At 31.7% G+C, this 23,713-nt stretch overlaps 1 protein-coding gene across 1 annotated transcript in view; it reads right to left on the reverse strand.

The window, feature by feature from the left end:
* The window catches only part of EDIL3 (EGF like repeats and discoidin domains 3), a 371,930-nt gene that overhangs the window by 4,458 nt on the left and 343,759 nt on the right, over positions 1–23,713 (reverse strand). Inside the window, exon 10 of the mRNA XM_006913200.1 lies at positions 13,586–13,741. Coding sequence (XP_006913262.1) covers positions 13,586–13,741 — 156 coding nt within the window. The remainder of the gene's footprint in view (positions 1–13,585; positions 13,742–23,713) is intronic.

A 23,713-nucleotide genomic window follows, 5' to 3' on the forward strand; every position in this document is an offset into this window, starting at 1 on the left:
TACCACCCACTCAAAAGAGGGGGGTGTTTGACGCTTTTTTTTTTTTTTTTGTTTTTTATATAGCCTCTCTGAGCTCTGCAAAACTAACGGGTTAGTATTTTAAGAAAGTCTCAAGTAACCATCAGTTCATCCCTATGTCCTTTTGGCCACCCCCTTCTAGATTTCATTATTTCTCTTCTGATATGTAGAAACTAGTATCATATATGGGATTCCAAATACTGTGTAAATAAAAAGGTTGAATAAAGCTTTTTCATATTTTCTCTATTTTCAAATATACTGTTGGCTTTATTGACTATACCTGTATACTGATCTAATGTCCTGAGAGATAAAAGATAAAGATAAAAATCCATTTCCTTAGGGCAGCATGTGTGTGAGTGTGTGCGTGTGTTGTGGGGAACTGTGGGGTGTAAAGCTAGAAATTATTTATTTAGCATATATGATTTCAATTATTTATCCTCCCATCCAGAGTGCTTATAAAGAAGTTAGAAAAGAACAGTCTTTTCTAGCTTTGATTCCTGACAAATCCTGTTTTTATCTAATTCTACTCATACAATGGAAGAATCTGAGACTTGGAAGAGTGGGCAGAGATCTGCTAGCATCAACTTCTAAAATTTCTGACATGGAACTTTCAGCCTATTCACAATAAGCCTCGATATAATAGGGCAGATATATATTTAGATACTTTGAAAGTCTGCTTTTTTATTAGGATGAAATATACCTCTTTCCAAGTTCCATATGTTGATCCTAGTGTTTTATTCTCAAAGAGCATTTAAGTCTAGCTGTCCAAAAAAAAAAAAAATGATACTATACTTTTGACATATTTAACAATAACTAACACAAACATTTCAAACACAAATTCAGTGCTAGGCTAAACGTTCATGGTTCCTTAAAAAATTCCTCATGTAAGGTGATTTTCAAACTTCTCATCTTGGTTGCATTCTATTGGCTACTGTCTAGTTTAACTGTGACTTGATTAAAGTGTGGTATTTGTTTGGGCACAGCATGTAGTTATTATCTGAGTAGCTCAAAAGAGAGCACCTTTGTTGTAGATGCAATACTTCTACCACTGCCGTCTAAGATATAAAAGAATTATATTACATTATGGGTCATAGTTGATTGATTTATGGTCAAGTAAACTCTAAACTTTTTCATAAAATTTTACTTAAGCCAAGTTTTTCTCAATTTTTTACTTGTAAATTAGATTTATAGTAGATGTAGAAATTTATATTTATCCCAATTTCATTTCATTTCATAAAATTCATGACATTTTAAAAATAGCTATTCCTGGTTAAAATTATGATCTATTTAAAAAGTGGTGGAAATTTAGTAGACATTAGGGTTTAAGTATCTATTTCATAAAGTAACCATTTATACATTATGTGAGCATAAAATGTGATTTTTGTGGGTGACATAAAGGACTTATTAGTTTATGGTTCAGCATCATAAAACTCATTTTTATATACTTAGTATCAACATTACTTAAATTTTTTTGTACTGTCAAATATTTCAGAGTTACAACTTGAATCAATGCTTTAAGTAATTTAAAGCCTTATAAAAATTTTCATAGAATTAGTATGCATCGGTGATGTTAAACATACTATTTATCCATTTGAATAGGACTTATAAGAGAGACTTTGGTTGTTTCTGATTCTATGACTACATTATCAATATATTTAGGCTAAACTGCAATTTATATCCTACTTTGCCCTACATTGGAGCATTCAAAAATCAAAACTTTTCATTAAAAAAGTAAGATGAAAATGATTGTCTTAAAATATATAGAAAACTGTTTTTTAAAAAGTTTTAGTTAGTAAATATAATGTGACATAGTATACATCTATAGCACATTAAAAAAAATTCTTATTGGCAGTTTTGCATATGTGAAACCTGTTTGTGATTGGATATAAAAAATTCGAAATCAAATTTTGATTCTTTGAGCTGACATAGACTCTAGCTATTATTCATTGAATTCAATTTTCTAGGAAAATTTACCAGAATCCTGAAACCATTTCATGATTGAATGGCTGGTATATCTTTCTTGATGGCTTTCTCTACAATCAATTCCACTAAACCAATGAAACTCTGTAACAACATTAGTCTAAACATAAGTACATTCTTTCAGATGTAATAAGGAAACAAGAAACCAGTTTCTAGGTAAATTCTAATATTCTAGGAAATGTTGCTTGGAAAATAATGCATATCAAGAATCATATTCTAAGAGGTAGAGCAAATTAAACTAAATAAAACCCCAAGGCTTTGTTAGAGATAGTAGATTGTGTTAACAAGAGTCTACATTGATCATCAGTCTGCAGAAGAATGAATTCGGGTGGTGGTGGGGGGGTGAGCCATCACTATAGGACATCTCAACAATGCTGCAGCAAAAGTTCTCCATAGCAGAGAGGAGCAGGGAGCTGTCACAGTGTCTGCCAACCCAAAGTATCTTGAGTAAAACTATTGCCCTCCAAAGGTGCTGATGAAGGAAGGCCATAGCCAACTGAAACAGTTTGTTAGCAGGTGAACATTTCTGCATAGTTCAGGATATGTCAAATCTAATTTAGTCATAGTATCTGCAGATACATGTCATTCCAGTGGGCAATGTACAGTTCATACAATTTTGTGTAATATGAATGTGCAGGAAAATACTAACCTTACCCAAAGGGAAGTCTGACCTTTGTCCTATGCTCCTGTGAGATAATCTCCAATCCCTTGGAAAATCCTGTATGATAACAATGTCTTTGCTTATGTAGGGGGCATTGGGATACATCAGTCTATGTAACAGTGTGATTTATGGTCGGGGCTTTGGTCAACTTGACTGTTAGAAAGACCGGAAACTAAGGTCAACCATGCAGATATTCAACCATGTCTACGTGATTGAGCTTCAATAAAAACTCTGAACATCAAGACTGAGGTGAGTGTCTCTGGTGGACCATAATTCTTGTGTATTGCCATGCATCATTGCTGAGACAGGTTAGCACTGTCTAAGACTCCACTGAGAGAGAACAACTAAAAACTCATGCCTGGAACTCTTCTGAACTCTGCTCCATATGGTTATTCTCTAAGCTAAATTTTATCTGAATCCTTTCACTGTCTAGACTGCAACTGTGAGCATAATAGTTTTAAACGAGTTCTGTGGGTCCATCTAGTGAATTATCAAACCTGACCTGGTCTCAGGTACCTCTGAACTTGCAGTTGGTGTCAGAAGTGAGGATGAATCAGAGAACTCCCAAATTTTGCAAGAGGGTAGATCTGGGAACTCCCAAATTTTGTAATGAGCAATTGATGTTGAAGGGTAAGAAGTTTCACAGAGGATTTATTAATACTTGTAACATTGATTAGTCTGAAAAGGGACCTTGATATCTGAAAGAATTGTGTCAAAAAAACTTCCTTAACATCATGTGCCAGGCCTGTAACAAAAATCAATTGTTAACTTAATCTTTTTTGCTTCTTTGAATAAATCTTGACATGACAACCGATTGAAATTTATTTATTGTGGCCCTAGAGTACACTTTTCTAAATCCTCTACTCTTAGGTTCTACTCTATTTTACTTGCTCTTATTTTTATTTTCTGAAGATATTTATTCTCATGGACATAAATTTAATAAATATATTGAACAACTAGTATTACTTGTTTTCTTTCATATTTCAGTAACAAAACAATTCAACATCTTTATTCTTCTGTATTTTTTTAATATCATTTCTGCAAAGCCTTATACATTCTTTGGGGACTATTATTTTGGCCATCTACTGAGGATTAATTTGAAACCCTCTGAGAAACTGCGGTCAGGTTTTCTGAAAGCTGTAGAGCATGGTGACATATATAAGTAATTCTGCACCATATTTCATATTGGATACCAATTTTTCTCTGTGTTCCTTTCAAAATGTTGTTTTGTTTCATAAGCCCTTTTAAAAGTCTAGACCTTGATTGCTTCAGAGATTTCTTTGCTTCTCAAGCTCCCTCAATGAAATTATATGAGGCTTTCAAACTGTCTATGCACAGATATAACTTTACAAAGGTCCAATTATGGAACATTTTTGTCTGATGAGGGAGTGAAAAGAAAAACATAAGGACAAGTTCCACATCTTTTATCCACCAGTGCATGAATCATTTTCAACCATTAAAATGAATATATAGATTCTGTGAGAAAATGATTTCTACTCCCATTGTTGCTCTCAGGAGATTTTGTGTGGCTCTGAAGTTGGCTTTCTTTTGTAATTATGTAAAAAACTAGGTCTTTGGTTTTAGGAGAAGTTACACTTCACTGAATTGATCTGGCGTTGCTTTATGCTCCAAGTATATATAAATCTCTGATTATATCCCAAGAATTTTTTACTAAACCACGAATTTGACGTTCACTTAGAATTCTTGCAGCACTATTTTGCACTGTATTGTTCTTTCTGTTAGATTTTTTTTTTTCTTCAAAATGCACCAATGGGAGATTCTAATAATGGCCAAAAATGCAAACTCGTTCTATCTTTTTTTGTACCCTGGAGATAAAGGGCCATCATTACTTTTCAAACTGTCACACATTCTCCATCATTTTTCTGTAGTCGATGTGAAAGCTGATTGGCTGATATATAATTTTTGACTGGGAAAGAGAGCTGTTATATCTTTCTAAAATTTATTCTTTCCTGGATACTCTGGGGATTGGAGTGTTGGGAAAGAGGAGGAAATGGCACATTTTGGGGGGGATTTTCGAGGACTTTTAAATTCTGGCCTCTCATACGTAGAAGAGCTCAACTGACCCAAAGAGATATGAAATTAAGGAATCTAACTCTCCACAGTCATATCAACTTCTCTATTATTGGCAAGCTGGTGCAGATTATTATTCTTGTGATTTCCTAGTCCACTGTGAGTGTATCAGGTTGAGCTGAGGTTTTACAAAGATCCAACCTAGCCAGATATGAGAGGAAAGGGACTGGGGACAGAGTAGCCACTTCCATTCCTTCCATGGTTTTCTGTGTAATCCCGGCACCAAGTAACTGGAGACCTGGTAGCTTCTTAGAAAAAGTCAGTAGAGCTTCTCTGAGAAATTCACATGGCTTTTGTTATTAGATTTTGACCCTGGAAAACAACCCAGAGAAAAATTAAAACAAAAGACTCTAACTCTGTTGACTGTTATCTTCCTTCTCCTTCTCCCAAACTTGTTGGCATTTAGAGTGTTCAGTCTAAAAGTCAGTAGGTAGGACACACCATATTTAACTTCTTTTATGATGAAAATCTCCTTAAGTAACAAGAATATTCTAGAAAATATATCACATAGGATGATTGTCTATAAAGATTTATGAAACATAAAATATGCCATTCTAAACTGTGGCTATATATTTAAACTATCTGCTTGCTAGCACTCAGGTTTTGACTGACATAAGAAATATTCCTGCAGAGAAAAACAGAACTGGAAAACATTTGCTTTTCAAAGAAATCTCCAGGAGATATTACTAGTAGTTGTCAGAGACTAAGACCGTCTATTTTTTTCTTTTTAATCTAACATCAGAAATGCAGAAATGTCTTCCTTTTTTTTCTATAAAAGTACAGAATAGCCTGCCTCTCTGTCAAAGCCCAGTGATCATCTCTCAGAATGTCCATGTCTCTTTGATGAGTTTTACCCTGTCTTGATCAGAAGTGACTTGGCACAGAGCCATATGTATGAGTACAGCAGTGAGGTAAACCTTCAGCCAGATGTCTATGCCAAACTGGTGCTGAGGAGAAAAGAAGGTTGGGGAGTGGCAGAAGATAATCCTGAAGATGAATGATGAGTGAGGTGGCAAAAAGGGAATCGCAGAGATGAAGCAGAGTGTGGAGGTGTGTGTGTGTGTATGTGTTTGCTTAGGCCTAGACGGAAGGCATTCGCCTTTACCCTCTCTCTTGTGTATTCTCAGGAGACCATTTGATCTAGCTGGAAGATCTGGGAATTTGTTAATGTTAACAGGGTTGTAATATAGAAGATATGGGATAAACTTATACCCCCAAAAATATTACTTGTTTATCTGAAATTCAAATTTAATAGGATGTCCTGTACTTTATTTGCTAAATCTGGCAACCTCAAGTGAAGAGCATAGGAAATCCTGGCCCTGACCTGAGCAGGTAAAACTCTGCTTTGGTCTGAGCGGAATCTTGAATTTTGTTTCAATGAGTTGAGGGTACATTGATTATTAAAATATATTTGCTATCAGGAGGGAAAAGCCAACTTTGCTATTACTTATAGATATTAGTGAACTACCAAAAAGAAAAAATAAAAGTGCAATTCTGCTATGTAAAAGTAACATTATTTTCACTCTTATGAAAAACGGCTTCTTTTATTAACTATTGATAGTTAATAAGTACTTGATCAGTTTGATAAGTACTTATTAACTATCAAACTGATCAAGTACTTATTTTCATAGTAGGAATGATAACTATCAGATTCACATTAAATAGGACTCTATAATTTTTCTAATAAAAATATTTAAAAATTTTTCTTAATCTGGCTTTTTATTAGGATCGTTACTGCCATTTGATGAATAATAACATACTTGAATTTTAAACAATTTATTAAAGTTTGATGGCCTTGGCCACTCTACTGGGGACTTATCACCAATCAATATTTTTTATGTGTTATCAGTTTTAATCAATGCATAGGATCATAGTTGGGCTAACACTTCATTGTCCCTCACAATAATACAAGCATGACCTAAATAAAAGAATGAGTAATTCTTTTTCATAGAGGAATACTGTCATCATACAATTGTGTCTAATGATATGTAAGTCAATCATAAATGTGAGATATTCAGAATTTTGAATGCAGACATTTTTACTAACTTCTAACGATCAATGGCTGATCAGGAAGACAAAAATTAGTAAATTTTAAGTTTTTTGGCACTTGAACATTGGGAAATTAAGGCCATAAGCATGTAATAATAAAGAACAGTTTTAAATTTATGAACATTTTATTTTAATAACACTGTTACATAACACATTCCTTGTGTTTTTCCTACATTTTTTTTGATCATGCAATACATCTGTTAATTAGAAAAATTACATGTTTTCACATTTTAGGCAGTTAATCAAATTTTATGAAAATAAATAAGTTCTGAGTTTTAGGGACATAAGACAATTAACTCAAAGAACAAACATATTCATCCCTCATTATTGTATTTCCCTGTATTGTTTTCTCCGTTCCTCATAAACTTATTGACAACGATGTTTCATAGCATCTGTGCTGGGACATTGTTATCTGTCACTAAATATGAGTCATATCTACAGGGAGATTTTCTTCTTCCTCCTTGCTTCAATCCACCCCAAAATTGTTAAGTTTTATGGATTTTGTGCTTGATGTTTACTTGTTTTTTTCCTACTACCTGATGGTGTGTCCTTTGACAAACACTCTGATTTTTCTTTTAAATAAAGACTTAAAAATCCAAATGCCATCCGAGAAATGTAAAGGCTTCATTGGCCAAAATTAACCATATATCTTATATTGCTAATTTTTAATATTATATAATGTAAAATAACATACGAACAATTTTCTTTGTTACGAGGAAGAAAGCAGATAAAATTCTAAATAACAGTGTTACCAGATGGTGTTTATTTAAATAAGACTGTCTATATTTTTAAAGAACTCTGGAACAATATCATTGTCTCCTTAACTTAGTTCCAATTAAGTCACTCACCAAATACCTAAGTAAGTACTCTCCTGTGCCTACATATGAATCTTTTCTATGTAAGAGCACAAATCACTTGCTATTTTTGAATTCAATTGTTTGTGAAAGGTCAATTAGTTCTTAGAAATTGCTTTCAGAAAAGTAGCTTCTTTTCCTGCCCTCCCTGACTTATTTGAAAACAATAAGTTTCCAATGGAGAGAATCCATCCTTGATCCCCTTTCGTTGTCCACCTACTTGCATCCTCCTCACTGATCGCCACTGAGGATTCCATTTATTTACCTCTAAAGAGATTCTTCTGGCTTTAAGTTTCTGACTCAGATCAAATTTCAAAAGAACAGCATTGCCAGCACTGATGACCTGGACCTTCCAGGCTTTAAATATTCAAATTTAATTTCAGCTAAAAGAGAGTGCCAGCTTGAGCAGGCATGACAGGATGCCCTGTGGTATCTATAATTACTACTGAATTTGAATATATCCTCTAATACAGATTATAGAGGCTTTATTAATGAGGATTATTATGTCGCTGCTTCTTTTTTTTCCACAATGATGTTGAGAAAAGGAAGGAAGTAGAAAAGGACTGGAAACTCTCTTTTTCTGTTGGAGAATCACAGACTTTTATGAAAGGGACATAACCTATGTGCTACTTCTTTCCTAGAGCTGTCTTATCAGATAATACACTGGGTAGGTTATATTTTGATTCATTAAAATAAGATGACTGAAAAACAAAGTTCTTCCATCTTTCTTGAGCTCTTCATTTTATTGGGAGTTCTCAGAGCCACTATGTCATACTGAGATTTTTTTTTTCCCCCATTCATCTTTGGCATAGAGTAGACAATAACTGCCTGCAGAACACATGATTGAACGACTATAAATTTCACATTCTTTTATGTACTTTTCCACTTAATCTGTGTTCTTAACTACTTAAATCTATTATTTAAACTTAAGATTTATTTAAAAATAACATGTTTAACTTCTGGTATTCATAAAAGAATTGACAAGCTTATTAAAATCTAAATTTGCTTCAAAAACATTGATTTATATCAAATTCCATTGATAAATTTCGAGGCCAACCAAAGTCCTAAAGAAGTATAACATAATAAATTCCATTCTGACATAGAAAAAACATAAAACTATACTTAGTTTCAAAAACTTAATTTTGGTTTTGCTGTCAGTCATTTTTCCTACACTTGCTTATTATTCAAAGTGGCTGGAGCCTCAGCAAACATTTAGGTTCCTAGCTCATCTCCAGAGTCTGAAGGAGGGTCCAGAAATCTGTATTTCTTAACAACTCCCACATGAGTGTTATGATCACACAATTTTGTTAACCAGTGAATTAGAAAGTTCGCCAAGGTAGTACAGGGTAGTTCTTGATGAATATGTGTCATTCATCTTTAAGGACCAACAAAATCTTATTGGAAAGGGGATTTTGGATTTTCTGTTATAGAAAATCCAGAGTAAATTTGTAATTTTTTTGACTTATGCTTCTAAAAATCCTGGATAATTTTTCAGAGAAAGTGAGAAAATAGAATTTTACCAGCTTCATTTTTTCCCCCAAAGAAGAACGATCCCATGGTATAAATTCAGGTTTAAACACCATGACATTATGACTAATATATTGGACAAAATATCCATTTTAATTTCTAAATTTTCCATATAAGTACTCTTCCTGAAATTTATTATTGTTTAACTTTAGCTTTATAAGCTTAAAAATTAAATGCTGAAAGTGTCTGTCAAATTTTGCAATTTTCCTGCTAACTGCAGTAAAAAACAGCTCCAAAGGTATAAGACAAATGTTACTTTCATGAGGGCAAAGGAATATTTGCCTTTTAAATAAAAATGTTTTTGAATTCATATTGTAGAGAAATATAAAACTTAGTTAAATCTTAGAAAATATTATAGATTAAAAAGAATAAAATAAGAATGTAGGGACTGTAATAGGACAGTATTATCACATGTTCGATTTTGAAAGATTTAATGTGGAATTTTGTCAAAAAATAGAATATTAAAGTAAATTGCAACTCTTATAAAAGCTCTGAGAGGCTAGTAAAAAGCTGATATCTTAATGAAGAGAACAAGGCATCTATTTTTCTTCAATTGACTTTTAGTGTGTAAGTACACATACACACACATATATATATACATATGCATTCATATATATTTAGACACTCCTATGTACATATATAATTTTTCCTTAGAATTGCTTTCCCGAGGCTTAGTCAGTTATGACTAATGAAAAGCATTCATACATTTTTAGAATTTCACTTACACCACTTATAATAAACCTACAATACTGTTGTTTTCATATTGTTTTGGTGAAGTAGTCTTGTTTCTGGATCTACATCAGATTCTACACCCACAGTCACAAAATCTATTAGAGCAAGCAGTCAATAAAAACAGAAAGTCCCAAAAAAGGAATCAGAAAACTTTGTAAATATTTCTTTTTGAAAGGTTCATATATAAAACATTTCACAGGCCCATGTTTTGCCCTGAAACATTCAATTTATTTATTGTATTTATTTGGATGAAAGCTTGTAGTTAAATTTTCACTTGTAAATACTGAAGACATTTTTCCTTTATGGAAAGTAACCATGGAAAACAAGACAAATAATATTAAGAATTAATAGGAAATGGCTTGTTCAACTTTAGAAAAATTAACTGCTAAGTTGTTCAGAGCTTCTTTAAAGAAGAGGAGCACATCTATAAAGGATACATGAAATTATAAGTAAAATACCTAGTAATGATAGTAATGTTAACAACAAAGCACACTAATTATTTGGATATATAAAAAACATTTTATAAAAAATATATAAATATGTATATAAATGCCTATATTCCCAAGTGTTCGAGGAACTTATGTAATACATTTTCTCATTTATTTTATAAAATTCTCTTCTCCGTAGGATTGGAGATGTTTGTACTTTGCAGTTTCTTCCTATATATAAATATTTATTTATTATAATAGTAATTGATGTATTCTTATGTACAGTTTTTTTGGTGTTAGTTGTTTCAGTAGTACATAGTAAACTTACCTAAGGCTTTTCTTCATTTTACTGAATTAGTTATACTATTATAAACAAACTGGCTAAATTTAATTTTAAAACTACCACATACATTGGCGTAGTTTAGCCAAACTGTTATGTTTATAATATTAAAATGGTTTAATTTTTCAAAAATTTTAACATTGAATAGATGACACTGTGACTTATTGTCTCACATGAGAATTCTGGCTTATATCCTTTACATTGAATGTCAATTTATACTCATAATTTTCTAACTTGCCTAGAGCTCATTTCTTTCTTTACAATAAGACATTCTGAGAATGTCAAAATCATATGTTATAATAAATGTGGCTCCTAAGTATGTGGATTTATAGCTATAATTTATTTTGCTTGTGTTTATGGTGATAAGATTCTAGTCTCTACTTTAATTTGAAGATGGATTTGTTAAGTTTAAAATGTATCCTACAAATTCTAAAGCAATCATTGAAATAACCAAAAAAAGTAACAGCAAATAAGTCAACAAAAAAAAACCAAAATGAAATAATTAAAAGTTCAATTAATCCGAAGAAGGCAGAAAAATGGAAAAAATGGAAGAAAAGATATGACAGATAGAAAATAAAGAGCAAGATGATAGATTTAACCCAATTATATCAATACTTATATCAAATATAAATACTCCAGTTAAAAAGCAGAGCTAGTTGAATTGGAAAATGGAGACCCAACTATATGCTGCACAGAAAAAATGTATTTCAAATATAAAGTAAATTAGGTTAAAGGAAAAGGATGAAAAAAGCATATACTGACATAGTACTAATCAAAAAGAAAGCTGGAGAATGTCTATGAATACTGCAAAGTAGATTCCAGAGCAAAAAATATTACCGGGGATAAGAAAGGTAATTTTCTAATGATAAAGGAATTATTTGATCAAAAGGGTGTCACAATCCTAATTGTGCATGCATCTTTTAACACAACTTCAAAATATATCAAGCAAACACTAATATAACTACAAGGAGAAATTGAAAAATTCTCAATTATAGTTAGCGATTTCCACATTGCTCCCTCTGTTAATTAATAGTAAAATAGATAGAAAACCAGTAAAAAAATATAGAAAACTTGAACAACACTATCAAGTAGCTTAGCTAACTTGACACAAAACTTTTACATATATTTCAGACAAAGATAATGAAATAAAATGCATTGACATGTAAATTTTCCATCCTATTAATTAAGGGGAAATTTTCAAATTATTCACAGGTAATGATTAAACCACACGTTTAATGTAAATGGAGACACAGAAGTATTTCACCAGTACAGTGATTTAACCATGTTTTTCTTACTCTTCCCAAAAACAATCCATAAAATAATTTTATTACTCTAGATGTGCTTTTTAGTGAATATTACACATGGATAATAGATGAAAATACTTATCTATTTTAAAATTAATGTCAAAGGATGTATAATTTATGAAGTTTAAAAATCTTCATGCTACAGAATATATTTACATTCTCTATGCAACAGACTTCCTACTGTAAAAAGTGGAAGACAGAATCTGAAATAGTTATTTGCAATAAATGATGGCAGATTTTTTGTCTAGAGCTCAAAAATAAATTTAAAGACAGTCTTAGAAAATACCCAATTTTTATTCAATCTAAGATACCATTGATTATAAAACACAGCATTATTTTATGCTCTTCTAGAAATTAAGAAGTGCTCCCAATTAAATTGTAACATTGTAAGATACACTAATTTCTGAGATGGTAACAGTAAAATGTGTTATGAGATGTTAAATGAATGCATGGAGATACTAAATGAGTGTGTTCTAAGATGTTAATAGGTAAATATGTGTGGCTTTTATAATCTAAACCTAAAAACCTGTCTCCTCTAAAACTAATTTTGTGTGAACTGAATTCAGACTTTGTTGACTCAATGAAATAGCCATTGCAGGCTTAGAATTTAATTCTCTGTCTTGAATACTGGAAGAAAAAAGATATTCCCAACTGTTTATTGGTTAATAATACAATAACACTAAGGGAATAAAAGGACTATATAAAATGGAAAAAATCATTTACTCGAAAATACTTAATGTGTATGAAAGTGTGTTATATTTTAGTGTGTTATATTTTCACCCAGATCCTTGAAATAAGAGATTTTGTTTCTGCTGATGTCTTCAGAAAGCTAGAGTTCTTTGCAAAAAGACTCTAAGCAATGAATTAATTTCAATTTCATTAGTCCAGGTGAGGCCATATTTTAACATTTGATCCAATTAATTATTGATAATACTCCTGAGCACTTCCTTTCTCCAGGGGCTCACAGAAATTCAGACAAGTAGAAACTAAGAAAAGATGTTCGAAATAATAAGAACTTTTAGAAAACCTATTAGAAATTGTATGGTGCATTAATATGAATCTATTATTGTAATATTAAAATTGATTATTTGGTTCAAAAATTAAACAAATCTATGAATGAAAACACAATCAAGGAAACATCTGAGCAGAGAAACATCTTATATTTTAATTTTACCAAATTAGTATAGTAGTTAAAAATTGTCTATTTCTAAAAATTCCTAATTGTCAAAACAATCAAGAAACTACAAAAAGTTAAAAAAATTTTAAGTTAACTTTGAATATTTTTCTCTAAAGAACATTTTTTCTAATACCAGTAATGCATTTTAATAATAAAAATAATACTGTCGTGTGTAAACAATAACTATAAAGCAATTTGCTTTTCCAGAGGTTGTATCATTACATTATTTGACTATAAATTATTTTACAGCACTATTCTTTAAAGCTTTTTATTTAACGTACATTTTTATTTAACGTACATTTTTATTTAATGTACATTTTTAAATATTATTGTCAGTATAGATGTATCTGCAGTTTATTCAATCAAACTTGGATACAATTTGATCCTCCACCTCTCCATGGTATAAACCATCTGGAGCACTTACCTTATCTTTTCTTTGTTTTTCATCCTGGTATACAGTCCAGTGTTCTCCATCATTGCTGTAAGCTAGTTTGTAGGAGCCTACAAACTGTACATGACCAAAATCTTTAGCTCCTTGTGTAATGATGCCAGTCACTTTGGTAGGGACCAGAAGATCTACCTAAAGAAAGGAAAAGGCATAATTTAAATGCCACAATAGTGTCCATTATAAATTTGCAAGTCTCTTAACTCAGGTGATTAAGAAATATATATGCTAAAGCCCCAAATCCATTGATTATTTATACTTTGAAACTGATGACTGAGTCTATTAGTGGCTGGTAATTTTGATTTTGTCATTGTGTAAATTTAGTTTAAAACTTGAACAATCATTTTGACCATTTTAAAATAAAACGATGGTCATTTCAATCTACGAGTCAATTTTATATTAAACAGATTCATCTAGCTGTGCAGTTTTTTGTTACTGAGATAGTACAGAACTGGCAAGGCAGACCTTCTTGAGACTGATTGTTATCTCCCATAACTTGTATCATAATTCAATTTGCTGACATTACTGGTCAATTCAATAATAATAAAGATAAAGTTGTAGCTGTGTATACATCAGGAACAAAAATGGTATTAGATGTTTCATAATTAAACATTAAATAAAAAAGTCAACTCAGTTTCCATGACTTTTAAATCCGTTCAGTAATATATAATGGAGTAATAGTAATCATTATCTAGTGAAAATCCTCTTTCAGAAAACTACAATCCTAAAAAATATTGAGGAGAAAGTCAAGTATTCTTCAAAAATGAAGGATTAATATGTGCATCCATGACTTGTGGGATCTGTGCTCATAATGTATTTGTTCCTGCAAAATAGATACTTAAAGGACATAAGACCCATGGTGATTAATAAGCATTAAAAGCCTCAAAATGTAATTGAAAAACAAAATGTAAGAATGTCTTTTATCAAAGAATACATAACATTGAATATTTTAGTATTCTCCCTCTTTGTTCTCTAATTCATGCATATTTTCTTACGTCTTATCATGCTAATTAAAAAATATATAAAACTTTGTTTTCCATGTGAACAATTCTTTTAAGACCTTTACTTTTTGTTTCACTAAGGTTCTTTGATCTATGGCTTCCTTTCTCCTCTTACAATAGCCACCTACTTCCCTTTACTTCCTATGACTAAGTGTTCTGCTACATCCTTGATTTTATCATCTTTAACTGTCATGATCCCATGTGTGACCTCAGTGGTTTTCAACCACTATGTCCTTTTGTTTCTATTTTGGGTTCTCCATCCTGTGTAATGTAACAGCCACAAATAGACAGGCAGGTCAGATACAGGCCATGAATGCGAAGAGAGAGCTCGGAGAATGCATTGAATAGAGCGTATTTAGTGGCATAGATGCTCATCAATAAAAATATAAAAATATTTCCCAATATTTCATAACCTAGAAATATTTCTTTAAAAAATCACATGGGCTTTTTGCTCACTTTTTGAAACATGCTTTAATTAAAGACATTAGGCTCAAATTGTACAATGGATTAAGACAGAAAACCACCTTAATTCTTTATTAAAACATTTTTTTAAAGTTTAACAAAAACTATAAAATACTGTACTTTTGTTTATGCTAATTTCCAACGTGAATTATATCATCTGAAATATCTATGTGTTCAGCAGCAATGCAGGATGGCAAAATTATGACATCCTGAGAAGGAAACTATTGCTGCTTCATACTATGCTGAGTGCTTTCTTGAATGTCCTTATTGAATCCTCTCATCAATCCTGTACAATAAGGTATTCTCTTCACTTTAGAGATGAGGGAATAGATGCCTAACATAACTTGATGTGTTATCCCAACAGTGAGTAAAGGAAGGATCCCAGATTCAAATCCATGTCTTTCTGATTGAAAGTTCCAACATACATATAAATTCTCAGTCAGTGACTTTTTTCCCATTCTCTGACTATTTTAGGAATTTCTGAAGAATCTCAAAGCTTTCTCAACGCACTCATCAAACCTACAGCACTCTAAGCCTGAGACAAAAACAATCTTGGGTTTACAATACAAGGAGAGCGGTCTTGCATTTTAACATGAATTTCTACTCTGTTCTTCAGCTGTCTAGGCTTAAAAATATGGATTGCTTTTGTTGTCCTAAATCAAAATCTAATTGCGCAGAGACATCTAAGCATAGCCGCTGGTCTTCAAAGTGCTCTGGATGTTGCTGACACTCAATAAATGGAAAAACTGTCTTACAGTACTCTGACTCACTGTTTGCCATCAAGGCAAACACACAGGAACTGTAAACACACGGGAACTCGAACTGTTGCCAAAAATATGAATACCTCCAGGGCTAGATTCTTCACTCTCTAAACTTCTATAAGTCCTTAGCTAACATGATGCAATAAGGGGGCTTATAGCATCTTTTTCTGCGATATTTCTTACAGTCAGCTGGGTTTCCTGCTGGGTGGAGATGTTTTCTCTTTAAGTTGTGTGTTTTGGCATTTTCTATCAGATATGTTTTTCTCCTGCTCTACTTGCTCCCATATTCCAGTTCTTTTTTTTTTTTTAATCTAGAAATGTTTTCTTTTCCCAGTTAAGTCAACTTCTTGACTTAAATAGTCAGCAATCTGTTTCAAGCTAGATTTTGTCCTAAAATTTGCTACATTAAACTTAGACTACTAGGGCTAAGCAAACCATTTTTTCAGTATAAAAATAATCAGCATCCCACTCTTAACATGAGGCTGTTGCAACAGGGCATGTACAGATCTCACTCTGAGATATGCTCACGGACATGTCACCCCTGTGTTCAGGATGCAGGATGATCCCAGAAAAGCCTGTTCCTCTGGACCTATGCTTACTCCTAGCCCAGAACACTCTGCACTCTTGTAGATTTTCTGAGTTAAAGTTGTACTATAAATTTAGAGACAAGAAACCTTCTGCTGTTTTACACCCTCACCTCCCAAGGTTTGGCTCAAGTAGAACAGATTATTTCGGAGCTGGCACATGGGTAGACTTTTGGCTTAGTGCACTGCACTTCATATCTGGATCTGTATTAAATGCGCCTTGCTTGTAACGGTCGCTTAATAAAAGTTTTCTAGATTGAACTGGAACTACTTTCTGTGTATGTTCTATGGACAAGAATCAACCATGGATAAAGATGCCACAGTATGTCATAGCAGAAATGCTAACTGCCTTTCTCTTGTTTTTCTACATAGGATAACTTTATTGATCAAGGAAACACAGTGCCACGGTTGTACCAAACAATTTTTACTGGGGATGGCAGCTGGTTAAAAATTCTCTCTGATCTTCAGGAGTGTGATTGTGAGAGGCAGCATATTCTAGTAGAACTAAATGGTCTGGGTTCCTGATCTGGCTCTGCCCTTACTAGCTATCTGCCCTTAGGGAAGCTATTTTACCTCTCTACAGCTCAACTTCTTCATCTGAAAAATGAGGATAATAGTCCTCATGAGATTTATGAAGACTAGATGAGTTATTATTTATTGTGTGTAAAGTAATATATAGACTATAGTCAGGGCTATGTAAGACTTTGAAAACAAACAATAAATAAATCTGGGGGACAGAATTTAATACTGGTCTCAGAGCACCTTATTAGAAGCATAAATATAGAAATAGGAAAATGGGGTACCCAGTTTGTCCTAAAAGCAACTTCTAGATTGTAGCATATTTTGGTCACCTCAGAATATATACAAAGATAGTCATTTCGTCTTTACTTAACGTAGAGAGAATTTAAAACAACTGAAACTCCCATCTGTGACTGAAATGGTTAACTAAAAAATATAATTATATGGACTTTTGTACGTCCTCATTTGAATATTAAGATTATATTACAATAGGGAAATAGTTCTAGAATAATATTAGAAGGAAATTTTAGATTCCACATTATAGTGATTCCTCCTCCCCTTTAATTACAAGAGTGAAAAATGAGGGATACATACAGAGAGACCTTAATGATATATAAGAAACAAGTATTGCAGGGGAGTTTTTAAGAATATGAATTTTTTTTTTTGCAAAACATCCTGTAATATCTTAGAGAAGTATAAATATTTTTGCAGTGTCTAACTTAGTAAAACAGTGTAGAATAACTAAGAGTATTTGCTTGAGAAAATTCAAGATAAACTACATTTCAGATATCTGTGTAACACCTGATAGATGGCTCTCTGGAAAAAGACAGGAAAGACTAGGAAAGTCAGTTGATTTTCATGGAGATATTCTTAAAGGGGTGAGGAAAATGAAAAGTGATATAGATAAATAAGTGTGCAAGGAAAATGAACAAAAAGACCAAAGACTCTTATCACAGAAATATGTCACTCAGCTACATCTAAAATGTTCTCGGTTTTGCTTTCATGTTGTATCGGTTTTTTTAGATTACGTATTTGACAAATTCATGAAGATTTGTAAAATTAACTCATTAAACAGAATAACTTTGAAGCTAATATAATAATCTAGTATTTAAAAATCAAATTATGGGCAAGATATTTAGACATTCTGATTTCAATAAAAAATTTTTACTTCAACATTACATAAAATGATTGTATATAATCCTAACTACATTTAAGGCACATAATTAATAGTATTTGGCATTTGAACAATATTGTTATTGGATGTTGGTTATACTTTTAGTCCACATTTGCAGTCCAACTAGTTAATGTCATCAACTTATTATGAAATATTATCCAGCCCCAATATCTAATACGTTCTTGTAGCTCTAAGATAATGGGTTTAGAATCTCTAAAATACTATGGTAGCCTGATAAATACTCATTCCAACACTCATAATTGCCTTTTTCTCTTTCCAAAAAAAGTTTTAATTTCCAATAATAAAAAAAAAACATTTAATATAGCAATTGCTTTTTCTCTATCGAATTGTAAAACTATGAACATAAATACAAAAAAAATACCATAAAATAACCTTTCAAAAGACAGAGGGAATTTACTGTTTTATTGGTGTTTTACAGTGTGCCTTTTATATGTAAAACCACATATAACATGTGCATCGTGGCATAAACAAGCTCTCCAAGCTCAGGTGATCACTTTGGATTGTGTTTTATAAGACATCTGGCATACTGTAGACATTCCAAATATTCAGGCATCATCTGCCCTCGATTCAAAATTGACGTAATTTCATCCTTAACAATTATTTGCAATTATAACATGAACAATGCCATATGTCAACCTGAGCTGCATTCCATAATTGCTGTTAGCTCATGACTATTAATTTTTTAAAAAAATAGTTCAACTGCATATTTTAACTAAGGATAAGAGCATTGTAATTATGAGTATTTTATATTTAATATTTTTATTTTAATAATCTTTCTAATTATAAAAGTAATACATATTATGAAGAAAAATTAAGAAACACTGAGAAGAATGATTTTTTTAAAAAAAAGCTCTATCTTAACATCAGATACAATCAATATTTTTTATTCCCCCAGAAGCATGGATTTTTTTAGAGAAATTTGTTATACTTGGCATTTGAACAATAATTATTGGTTAACAGATGCTGGTTGCATTTTTAGTCCATGCTGCAGATCTGTTAGTTTATTCTTCTTTTTCTTAATATTTCACTAGTAATTCTCTAGGTCAACAAATGAATTAAATTTTTTTTTTATCCCGACAAACTATTTTAAAGATTTATCACAATCATTTATTTACTGTAAAATGTTTATTCCTCCTGTACCCTTAATTTTTTCTATTAAAATTAATACTCTCATGAAATCCTAGTCCTTTCATTGGCCACCTATCTCATTTACATAGGATAAATTCATAGAATTAAGGTTATTTGGTCAAAGGATACGAAAATAGATTTATTTTATAAACAGAGAAGTAATAAATACTAATTGTGAAATTTTCAGATGGTGCAAAGAGATACAAGAAATCCAGATAAAATAACCTATAATTCTATTATTCAGAGTTAATTCTTGTTGACCTCTTGATATTCATATTTTCAGACATTTCCTATTCCTAAATATCTTTATAAAAATAAACTCACAGTATACATTTGATTTTGCAATTTGCATTTTCTAACTTACTGTGAACTTTTTACATGGAAATAATAATAATTAATAATAATAATAATAATAATAATAAATAATTTGTAATGACTATGTAATATCCTCTATTATGGATACATGAATAAACATAAAAACTATTTAATCATTACTCTATTGATATTCTTTTGTTTCCAATTCTTTTTCATCAGTAAAATCAAGAATGAACTCTCATGTATACCCATTTTTGCTCGTTGGCACAACTGTTTACTTATAGACATAAAGGACCTGCCATTTGAAATACGATATATATTGTTTCATTTGTCTCCAGAAAGATTATATTTCATCTGCAATATAGGATATTTTTCCTCTACATACTAATCAATCTTATGTTTTATAAAATTTTACATTTTTGACAATTTGAAAAATAGCATTTTTACATTTAATGTACATAAATGGTGACATTTGAACTTACATTCTTCTAATTGGTCAATCTCACTAATAATATATACATAGACTCTCTTTAATACTTTTTATCTATTGGATTACCTATTGGATTAGAGATTGTTTTGTTGGTTTTTAAGAACTACTTATATAGTATAATACTGGCTTCTGTTATATTTGTTGCATTTCCACCCCTTATTTGCTGTCATTTAATTTTATATTTGACACACAAGTTTTTAATTTTCTTATACTCAAATCTATCAATCATTCCCTTTGTGATTGCATGTTTTTGAATGCTTAAAAAGACCTTCTACTTACTTAGATCAGTTAAAAGTAATTTACATCTTTTCCTATAATTTCTAAAATTTCTGAGTTTTCTTTCTAAGTTTCCTTCCTTCCTCTCTCCCTTTCCGTCACCATCTAAACTATCTTGGCTTTATGTGTACATATCATGTGACATAAGGTTCACTTTTAAAAAAATGTAATTTTCTTAACACTTTTTGTTGAATAAAATGTTTCCTTTTTTATTTTTCCTTCTATCTGGCTGATAGTTACAAAGCTTGCTCTTTATTCTTATAATTAACACTACTAATCATCATTGTCATCATCAACATATACCAGAATATATCTTAGTGGGAGTCTCTTTTATTTCTTTGGGATAGAATAAAGTGAGCCCATTCAAGCTGTAGACTCATTTCTTGGAAAGACAAGATGTTCTTAAAAGGTATTCTTATATTTAAACTATAGCTTCTCCTTCTTTTGATGTCTCTCACTGGGAGGTCAATTATCCAAAGATTGGCTCTTTACTTCTGATTATTCCTATGCATAATATTACTCACTTGTCACTTTCAGTTTTTTTTTATTATTATTCTCCATTGCATTCTCAGAGTTTTGCCATTTTGTCCTGAATATTATGAATTTTATTTTTGATAATGCAATTTTTACTGCTAAATTTTAAAATTTCCTTGAAATACATTATTAAGATAACTCCATCTCAGTATTCATCTCGTCCTATTACTCATGAAAAAACTATCTTTATATACATTCTAGTAATTTATTGTTTCTGTAGACAATTTTCTACTTATAGTTTTTCTTCATACTTTTAGAATAATGTGTGTTCTTTTGGCATTCTGCATATTTCAATATAAGCCCTATATCATCTTCTTTTATTTTCCTTTACCTGAACAGACAGAGAATGGTCCTGGTGTTTGCCAGCACACTGGCCATGAGGGTTCCCCTTTGCCTCTCACCATCTATAAGACAGCTGTGAAATTTTCTTTCTGACCTTCAGCTATTAACACTGCCTCCAGCCTTGTTACTAATGCCCAGGGGACATTCAGCTTGTCTGAAGTATGAGCCTCTCCTACTCTTGCTGTTTTTTCTCTGAATTATAGGAAGGATAACTTATTTTCTTAATAATACAAAATCCAAAGCATTCTCTTGTCAAATGTAAAATCACAGGGCAGGCAAGTTGGTCTCTGTTGTTCACCATGCACCTGGCATACACAAGGTGTTTCAATAAATACATAGTGAATGTATCAGTCAGCTAACATATAGCCAAATGTATTTTATTCCACTTTGCCAGTTTTGTGTTATGAGGCAAATGGGTGTGATGAGACATTGGGAGATAGAGCACTGGCCATAGTATGCAGTTTCTGGTTGTAGTCAAGTGACTGCTGGGTCCTCTAGTCCACAGGGCAGGCTCTGGGTCTTGGTCACCATTGTCTTGCATCAGATGTTGGAATTCCCACACTGTAGTTACAGGGGACTCTGCTCAGAGAGCCTGGAAAGTCATCGACTGGAATATATTTGAATGTATATTTCATGGATGATGGGAAGAACATCAAAGGCTGCAACAGTCACGACTCAGAAATTGAATGTGTTAAAGTGATATAAGTAATATCCTCATAAGCTCAACATAGAAATACTTAAAATCAGGTCTTCTTTCTCCACTCCTGCAGAACCTCCAAATGTAGTTCTCCGGAAAACATTTGAGAAAATCAACCAGCCTTCATTAAAACTCCATGTGTAAAAATATTTCTAAATGAAAGTTTATTTTTCGAGTTTTTTCATTAAATCTCAAAGTAGTTTTAAAGATTAAAACATCCAAAATTATCAACACATTCAGAGTTAATAAAATATTATAAAGACAAAATCTATTGTCCTTGTATTGATTTACTTAAATCATGATATATAAAGGGAAAAATAACTTACTTTTCTGTTTTTTTAATGAGTAGATCATTGTAATATTCTATATAAAGTTTATATAGTTACAAGTGACTAAAGTTGACAATAAGCTCTTACCCAATTTTTCCAAATTTTATGTCAGAAAGAGCAAGATGAGTTTGAAGAAAAATAGAAAACTTAGAGAATTCTTAGGGAAAAGAAACAAACAATCTTGTTAGGTTATTGAAAGTGATGTTTTGCTGAGTTCATCAAAAATAAGATTACCTGGGAGAGAAGAATTAACATATCATTGATATTTACTTTCCAAGTCTGATTTTGATTTGGCTGAGAACTTTGACATATTCTATGAATAGGAATTCAGAGCAGTGGCTAATTGAATTAGTCTGAAATTGATAGGGTCATTATTAATTGGTTAGTGGAGACTTAATACAAGACTTTGATCAAAGAGCATAATGATATCCAATAAATATTACTCATGTACTTTAATTACAGCAGTGCCAAAGCCCAAAGGAGGTAGAAAACAAAGAAAATTACTGGTAAATAATTTCCATGTAATTTAGAAAAGAATAATATAACTTTTAAGTAGGAAATGAAATAGTTTGTTATTTATTTAGTGCTTTTTGATAGCACGGTGAGAGGAGAGCCTAGGTAAAAATTGTGTGCTTCTTTGATAATGCTAAAGATTCATCGAACTGGAGATTAAGCTTGCCTGTACTTCAGAATTTGGTTAAATATTCACTTGAAAAGCTATTTGATATATGTACATATATATATAATTTGACATATGTACATGAAAATATATTAAAAACAGCTACTTTAATATAATTTTATCAAAGGCATTTGTATTTTGTATAACCATTACATATTTTAGAGACTGACATTTACAAACACAAAATATCTATACACAAATATATGTCAATGTGATATTTACATAAATCAGCTTGTTCCGTGACAAATAAAAATCATGAGAACTTTAAAAATAAAACATCCACAGAGTAAAGTACACTGCAATGATGGCAAGTCACATTGCAAATCTTAAATATTAAGAGACTCTTGAAAGGTAGGAAAGTTGCACAATGTTAATTTTATGCACCATGCTTGCTGGAGAAACTACGCATTTTATGTTAATATAAAACTTTGCCATTCCCACAATTTGTAAATCATCCATAGAGTCCTCTACATCATTTAGTTTCATTAGACCATGGAGGCCTTCATTATAGATTTTTCAGTCTTAACTGGATATGTGCACATTTTGTAGTGATCGATTTTTAGGCTAAAACAACAACAAAGAAAAACAACCTACAAAGAAACCTAGATGTAACTTTTTCCCCCCTTGTTCTTACTAAAGGAAATGGAAAGGAGAATGGCCTCTCAGGCATGAGGGTACATGCTTTAAATTGCTTTAGGAAATTGTACCATCAATGTCAACAGTTGAAAAACAGCCCCGGTCAGCACGTTGCTCTGAAGCGATTGGAGGAGAAAAGCGGGGGAGATGGCTCAGCAG

The sequence above is a fragment of the Pteropus alecto genome, unplaced genomic scaffold (genome assembly GCF_000325575.1).
Source record: "Pteropus alecto unplaced genomic scaffold, ASM32557v1 scaffold20, whole genome shotgun sequence".
Lineage (NCBI taxonomy): Eukaryota > Metazoa > Chordata > Mammalia > Chiroptera > Pteropodidae > Pteropus > Pteropus alecto.